We start from the raw sequence: 8,762 nt of genomic DNA on the forward strand, positions 1-8,762 counted from the left end.
GTTCTCTGCCCAATGTCCTTGTGTTTTCCTCCAGCTGCTGATTTTCCTCTGCCATCTTGAGGATCTTGTCTTCCAGCTGCCGTTTCTCCCTCTTCTCTTGATCGTTCACCCTTTTCAGAAACAACGTTTTAGCCTATGGGCCCTATCTTGCCAGGCTTGCTGTTTCAACACCACCTCAGTGATCTGGATTACACGAGTGTGTTCTTCCCTTCCGACCGCCTCTGAATCTCTTCATGCAAACTGAAGAAATGTCCTGTCCAAGTTCACTTGCTGCCTCTCTTGCACTGGATGGTGTCTCACAAGGTCGCAATTCTCTCATTCAGTTCCTTTTCCTTGAGCTGTTCAGATCCATCATCAGTCAGGAGAAACCTCGCCAGCGAATAGGCAGCCTCAGCAAACAAGATGACTCACTATTCCTTCTCTGTAGGAGGATAGTACGTCAGTGCACCTCATTCAGTGCAATGTAGGCATTACTTAAGGACCTCTGCAACGCCTCTTCGGCCCCTAGCTTCAAGCCCTTTCATTCCCTTTACTGTACCTTCGTTCATATTCTCTTTCTTCCATCTTACTGTCCACTCTCTCCTAACAATTGTTTCGTAGTGCAACTGCTTTGAGGTTTTCCTCATGTTACACCTTTCAAACCTTATTCAGTCTCTTTCCATTTCAGCGCTGAATGGCCTTAGTTGCCCCAGTGCTTGGTATATTGCCAAAAAATCTATATCTAATATAACAACAGATGATCTTGTGACTCAAAGTTCATTTTTTGCTCGAGGTTATTAGAAAAAAAATACTAATTAACTTACGTCACATATCTTTATTTTCAATTTAACCATTGGTCAGCTGACAAGCAAGTTTTAACTTTTAACAAGTGAAAAAAAAACCATCTAGCCTCAGTAGTTTTTCAAATTCTGAAGTCGGACAGAAAAAGTGCGGACGGACAGACAAAACCATTTCAATAGTTTTCTTTGGCCAAAAAAAAAAAAAAAAAAAAAAAAAAAAAACAAAAAAAAAACAATATGCTTGCAACACAACAACACAACGTTTGCCTGAGAACAACTTCTTGAGACCTACTGTGCCCCAGAGATAATCCTTCTCATCTAAATAGAACACGCCCACCAAAGGGGCCACTGACTTGAAAATTCAAGGTTCCAAAAATATCATGGTGTTCATTAGGAAGAAGTAACAGAAAGTTAACAGATAAACAGACAGAAGAGATCAGTTATTGAAAAACAAAGAAAAAAATAAATGGACAAATACTACATAATAAATAAACAGATACTCGTTAAAATGTAAGGTTATAAAACACACACTGTTACCCGTCATTATTTCACGTTGATCTATTTTTACTCATAGCTGTGGCCATCACTATTTCCTTTTGAGGAGAAAAAGGTCAGGTTCCTGAATACACGAGTCGAAAAAAGTAGTAAAACTACCTAACCACTGTTTGTGATCCTGAAAAACATCATTATTAACAACTGTAACTATTTTTTCTCTTTCTCATGGTAATGTTGCAACATCACGAATATTACACACACACGCACACACACATACACACACGTGCGCGTGCGCGGTATGCTTTCCTAAAGGCCTGTCCACACTAGGAAACATTAAACAAAGTTTGCAAACAATGTTTCCTGTCCAGACCTCAGTTGTCGTCAGGATGCTTGTCGGTGCAGTAGCCTTTGCATCCTACTTGGCTATTTTAATGCGCTCGAGGAGATAGGAGTCAGAAAAGCCTACCTTTGATGGCCAGGAGATTAAGTTAGGCTACTTTCATTCCTCCCCGCCCCCGCCCCCACCTTTTATCATAATACATTTGATTGGGAGGTACTTTATTCACATCGGCATATTCACTTCATCTTCCTTCTCTATGCTCCCACCAACCCCCGACCACCAACATCACAGGATGCACCGACCTCCCTTTACCACCACCTGTCACATGAAAGCAGTGATAGATAGATAACGGTCATATCAAAAATTTCCCTCACCAACAAACGAAGCCTAAATATGTTTACAAAAGAGTTTTCTCCTCAGAGTAACTTTTTCTTTCATTCCCACAATATTTGCATAAACTCGTGTTACACCCTGTATATACATACACATACATATACACATGCATACGTACATATAGACATCCATTATATAAAAAAAAATAATATATATATAAACTATACTATCAATGTACATTGTATATATATATATATATATATCATATATATATTATATATATTATCATATATATATTATATATATGTATTTATACATACATTATAAATGTGCATATAAGCATATACACACAGAAACACTAAATGTTTTCCATTCTGGATAGGAAACAAAATATAAGGTAAAATCTGTTTGCAAACAATGTTTGCAAACAGTTTGCAAAACACTTTGCAAACAATGTTTCCTAGTGTGGGGGGGCCTTAAGGGCGGTCATTATTGCCATGAGTAGTGGGTCTCGATTGTCCCTTTCAGGTTTGCTCATTTTTTCTCCAGTAACTTTTGATTCATTCCTGTCCTTTGGCGTTCCTCGTACGTAGATAGCATGTCTAAAAGGTGACAAGTCTTTGGGACATTATATATCATATACATATATATATATATATATATATATATATATATATAGATATATATATATATATATATATATATATATATATCATATATATATATATATATATATATATATATATATATATATATATATAATAAAAGGAGCCCATAAAAACACCAAAATGTAGAGAGAAAAGTACTATATTTCAGAGACTGCTGTCTCTCTCTTCAGGTATATGAATGAGAAAAGTTTACAGAAAAGGTGGTATTTATACCAAGAGATCCGTCCACAAGTAAGCCAATTTAGGTCACCCCCGCTGATAATCTTCCTTTAATCTTCTTAAGCGTTGGTTGAATGAACACTGCGTCGACGACATCTGAGATCCAAGCCCCTTTTGAGATGTTCATTACCTGCTTCTCTTTTATTAAAGGCCGATTCCATCATTTGACTCTTGTACCGGCAGGTGCTGCTATAATGGTTAGCTGGCCTCCTTTCTCCTTTTTTAGCACTTTTTCTCCCAGTCACATCAAACATTCGGAAGACTTTTGTCACAAATTCAGAGAAGCACATATACCACTTCACAACATAAAACTTTTAAGCCTTAACGTAGACTCCCTATTCACAAAAGTACCAGTACAGGACGTTCTTCAGTTTTTAAGGGAAAAATATCCCCTTATTCAGATCATTTCCCTTTGGCGCTTGACAAAATAATAGTTAGTTGAATTATGTGCATCTAATAACGTATTTTCATTTGGGGAATCATTCTACAAGCAAAAATTCGGGTGTAGTATGGGTAGTCCTTTAAGTCCTATTTTTTAGCCAATCTGTACATGGAATACTTTGAAACTACAGTAACAAATGCAATAAAACCCAAAAACATGCTGTGGATGAGATACGTGGATGACATACTAACATTTTGGGATAATAAGTGGGGTAAGTTTTAATGAATTCCTCTCAAAATTAAACGCATTAGTGCCCAGCATCAAATTTAAAGTTGAATGGGAAACAGACAACAAAATTCCTTTTCTTGATGTTTTAATAATCAGAGACACGACAGGAATACAAATTTACCATATACAGAAAACCAACGTTCTCACTTTATATATTCACTACTTTAGCTATCACGACATTACTATCAAGATAGGTGTAGCTAGCAACCTATTCTTAAGAGCCTTACGAATTTGTTCCCCAGATTTCCTGGAAAAAGAATTTGAACTAATTCGCAAGCAACTTTCATCTTTAAAGCATCCTGGACCATATAATTGAGAAAGCAATTCAAAAAGCAAACGTAATTTTCTACCGACCCCCTTAAAGACAGACCAGAGACACACCCACAACAAAATCAAAAATTCCCCACCTGGAGACGATTAAGAGAGTAACTCACACCCTTGGGAAATCCAACCCTTTTGCATTTACCTACCCCAAATACCTTAGCCAAATCCCTGATTAACGTCTAAACAAAGACATCTCCCAAAGACTCTGGGGTATATGAGATCCCATGCCAGGACTGTGACCAATCTTACATCGGATTTACATGTAAATCACTTCCCCAGAGATTAATACAACACAAACGGTCAGTTAGGTATGGACAACAGAACTCGGCTAATTTCAACCATATAAATGAACATAACCATAGAATAAAACTGGAATATGTCACGTGTAATTTATAGCAGCAACTGTGCGGTACAAGAGTCAAATGATGGAATCGGCCTTAATAAAAGAGAAGCAGGTAATGAACATCTCAAAAGGGGCTTGGATCTCAGATGTCATCGACGCAGTGTTCATTCAACCAACGCTTAAGAAGATTAAAGGAAGATTATCAGCGGGGGTGACCTACAAAATTGGCATTACTTGTGGACGGATCTCTTGGTATAAATACCACCTTTTCTGTAAACTTTTCTCATTCATATTCCTGAAGAGAGAGACAGCAGTCTCTGAAATATAGTACTTTTCTCTCTACATTTTGGTGTTTTTATGGGCTCCTTTTATTAGATGGAATTCTGTTGTTACAGAACATTTTTACCAGTCATATATATATATATATATATATATATATATATATTATATATATATATATATATAAATATATATACTATATATATTCTATATGGACAGAATAATGTTAATAAAAACCTCAAGTTGAAGCATTATGCACGAATCATGGTATTACACACATTAGATTTACTATTAAATTCCAAAAGGAGTGATTTCACATACACTGCCATATGTAAATATAACAATACAATGTTTTTCTACCCAAAAATACAGTCTCTCTCTCTCTCTCTCATCTCTCTCTTCTCCTCTCTCTCTCTCTCTCTCTCTCTCTCTCTCTCTCTCTTTAAATTTATCGAATGCAAAGCCTTAAATTTAAATGAAGGCACAAACGAAGAATTCCAGACCTTCGGGGCAAGATGAGAGAGAGAGAGAGAGAGAGAGAGAGAGAGAGAAAGAGATGGGTAAATAAAGGAAAATCCTCGATTTTTTTGCCATAGATGAGATAAAAAAAAAACCAAAAAAAAAACCGGCACGGAGGAGAGAGAGAGAGAGAGAGAGAGAGCAGACAAAAAAGATACGTACTGCAAAAAATCCGTAATGTTCTTACAAAGTTGAGAAAAAATAAAGAAAGAAAGAAAGAAAGAAAGAGAGAGAGAGAGAGAGAGAGAGAGAGAGAGAGAGGGAGGGGAGAGTATATAAACTGGGTATGGCCTCTGTAGGTAACATACCTCAGATATGGATTCCAGTGTGAAGAAAATGTGGGCTACCTTTCCGCCTTGACAGCAGCTGCTGTTGGGACGTTGTTGTCCTGATGATGTTCGAAATACGAAGGAATAGTAATTTTCTTTGCTGAGGCTGCCTGTTCGTGGTGAGGTTTCTCCTGACTGAAGATGGAGCTGAACAACTCAAGGAAAAGGAACTGAACGAGAGAATTGTGTCCTTGCAAGACACCATCCAGTGCTAGAGAGAGCAGCGCATGAACTTGGACAGGACAATTCTTCAGCTGCATGAAGAGATTCAGGATTCAGAAGGCGGGCGGAAGGGAAGAACGCACTCGTGTAATCCAGATCACTGAGGAGGTGTTGCAACAGCAAGCCTGGCAAGACAGGGCTCACTCACTCGAAGTTGAAATGTTGTTTCTGAAAAGGGAGAACGATCAAGAGAAGACAAGATCCTCAAGATGGCAGAAGAAAATCAGCAGCTGAAGGACAACGCGAAGCAAATTGGGCAGAGAAACGATGCCCTATGTGAGAGGATAAGGGAAGTGACAGTGCAGCTGGCAGAGGTAGACTGCCTGCCTGAGAGGCTCGAGAAACTCCTAAGACAGAAGAAGAAAGAAAACAGAGCGGATGGCGAGGCTCATCCAAGAACAAAAGACGAGACTGAAAAGCGGCAATCCGACAGAGACTCGAGCTGAGGTTCTAGCGCCTGCATTAGGAAGTGGAAGACCTCCGGAAGGAAAAGTGTGGACTCCAGTCTCCAGTGTGAAATTTGAGGTGGCGAAACTCGAGAGGAACGAGCTGGCATGCCTTCTAGAGAGAACGAAATCGTCGCCTGGAGTCGCTGGAGAGGAAGACGTTGTCCAGGGGCGAAGGGAAACGACCAGCTGGAAGATGAGGTTCGACAGCTGCGAGGAGCGAAGGAGAAATTGGTGTTCGACCTGAAGAACCTCCAGGAGAAGTACAGACATGTGGAGAAGGACAACTGGATACTACAGAAGCTGTCGATCTTCAAGGAATGGTACGATCAAGTGTAAGCTGGCCTCGCTCAGAGGATCAGATGTGTGAAAAAAATTTGAGGAGAATGGTTTGTTGTATGGAAAGTTTGATGTTTATTTTGTAATAAGTTTACTTGTTAAAATTGAATGAAATTGAACTTAAACGGAAATAAATTTGTTAAAATGTTTTCTTAGGGTTTTTAACCCTAAGAAAACATTTTAACAAATTTATTTCCATTTAAGTTCAATTTCATTCAAGTTTAACAAAGTAAACTTATTACAAAATAAACATCAAACTTTCCATACAACAAACATTCTCCTCAAATTCCTGGAAGGTAAAGGAAAATGTAAATAGGAGGATTATAGAAAACTGTGAGGAAAATGAGGAGGATTGGTGGAGGTGCAGGAGAAGAAGCATAGGATTCAGAGAAGCCCCAGGAGAATTGAGAGGATTGAGTAGGATTGGTTGAGGTGCCAGGAGAAGAGCAGATTCAGAGAAGCCCCAGGAGAATTGAGAGGATTGATTTTATTGGAGAGGTGCCAGGAGAAGAAGATAGGATTCCGAGAAGCCCCAGGAGAATTGAAGGGATTCAGTGACATATTCTGGTTTTAAGGCTAAGCATAGCTGTTGCTCTCAGCCGGAACTGGCGGGCCTCCCACCACAGGTCCTGCCACATATCCCTGGACGGGCAGGCGAGGTCTGCCATGTGTCTTGTAACAGGTGGCTAGGCTCTCCACAGGTCCTGGGACGGGTAGGCAAGGTTCCCCATGTGTCCCGGGACGGGTGGGCGAAGTCTGCCACGTGTCCCGGGACGGGCGGGTGAGGCCTCCGCTTGGGTCCCGGGATGGGCGGACGAGGTCTGCCACATATCCTGGGATGGGCAGGCGAGGTCTGCCAGGTGTCCCGGGACAGGTGGGCTAGGCCCGCACGTGTCCCAGGTTGGGCAGGCGAAGTCTGCCATGTGTCACGGGTCAGGCTGGTTAGGCCCGCCATATGTCCCAGGACAGGTGGGCGAGGGGTCCACCGTGTGTCCCGGGATGGGTGGGCTAGGCCCGCCACAGGTCCCGGGATGGGTGGGCAAGGTCTGCCAGGTGTCCTGGGACAGGCGGTTTAGGCCTGTTACAGGTCCCAGGAGTGGCGGGTAAGGTCTGCCAGGTGTCCAGGGCCGGGTGGGTAATGTCTGCCACGTGTCCTGGGATGGGCAGGCGAGGTCCGCCACGTGTCCGGGGATGGTGGGCGGGCTAGGCCCACCACGGGTCCCAGGTTGGGTGGGCAAGGTCTGCCACGTGTCACGGGACAGGCGGGCTAGACCTGCCACATGTCCCAGGACAGGCGGGCGAGGTCCACCACGTGGTCCTGGATGGGTGGGCTAGGCCCACCACACAGGTCCGGGACGGTTGGGAAAAAAGTCTACCAGGTGTCCCGGGGCGGATGGTTTAGGCATGGCCCTACAGGTTGCCTGGGAGTGGCGGGTAAGGCCTGCCAGGTCTCCGGGGCCAGGGACAGGCGGGGAAGGTCTGCCACTTGTCCTGGGATGGGCAGGCAAGGTCCGCCATTTGTCCTGGGACGGGCGGGGTAGGCCCCCCACAGGTCCTAGGTCAGGCAAGTGAGGGTCCTCCAAGTATCCCAGGATGGGCGGGTTAGGCCCGCCATGGGTTCCAGGACGGGTGGCAAGGCCCGCCATGGGTCCCAGGATGGTCGAGTATGCCAGTGGGAGGGGCAGGCGAGGCCTGCGACATGTCCTGGGATGGGCGGGCAAGGCCCGCCACAGGTCCCGGGATGGGCGGCGAGGCCTGCCACGTGTCCCAGGACGGGTGGGCAAGGACCGCTACGGGTTCCGGGACGGGCAGGGCACCCAGCCTGGGCAACCGAATAGGCCCACTAGGTCTAGGGCCCCTGGCAGGGAGGCGACCAGGTCAGGCTGCCATGGGTGGGGAGGTGATGGGGTCGTGCTGAGGGTAAGGACCCCAGGCGGGGAGGTGACCAGGTTGGGCTGACAGGGGTAGGCCCCAGGTAGGGAGGAATCTGGAAGTCAACGTAAGATTTCTGCCTAAAGAACACTTGGTTTTCAACTTGATTTTGTTGTTTCGGTAGAGCTGACAGCGTTGCTACTTTCCTGTGATAATTTGAAAGTGACATTCACTCTAGTTACGAAGAAAGATGGTAGAATGGTATAATGATTCACTTGTGTGCGTATGCGTGCGTGTGTTTGTATTTGTGTGCATACTTGTTTCAAACGAACCCGTAGGCAGACATTCAATTGAAGAATGATTTGAGTAGGGGGACATTTGTTAACAATTGTAAATATTATTGTGAAAATGATTTTGAAAAATTAACCATCACAAACACAAGTCGCTAATGAAACACACACACGCTTTCTCTCTCTTCTCTCTCTCCATCTGATTAGCGATCTTTTCATTCTGTATTTCCTATTACCTTCTGTTATTACTTCTTTCCAGTGAATGGTAGAATATTCTTTGGAAGCTTGAATTTCC

The 8,762-nt window shown here is 43.2% G+C and overlaps 1 protein-coding gene across 1 annotated transcript; it reads right to left on the bottom strand.

Moving 5' to 3' along the window:
• Positions 1-7,231: 7,231 nt before the first annotated feature.
• Positions 7,232-7,951, bottom strand: LOC135223995 (cuticle collagen 2C-like). Its single transcript, XM_064262918.1, has 2 exons — positions 7,682-7,951; positions 7,232-7,546 (listed from the first exon to the last, which is right to left on the bottom strand). Exons 1-2 carry the CDS (start codon positions 7,949-7,951, stop codon positions 7,232-7,234), a joined length of 585 nt encoding a protein of 194 aa, XP_064118988.1.
• Between the last annotated feature and the right edge of the window lie 811 nt (positions 7,952-8,762).

Source organism: Macrobrachium nipponense, chromosome 10 (genome assembly GCF_015104395.2).
Source record: "Macrobrachium nipponense isolate FS-2020 chromosome 10, ASM1510439v2, whole genome shotgun sequence".
In the NCBI taxonomy this organism is placed as follows: Eukaryota; Metazoa; Arthropoda; class Malacostraca; order Decapoda; family Palaemonidae; genus Macrobrachium; species Macrobrachium nipponense.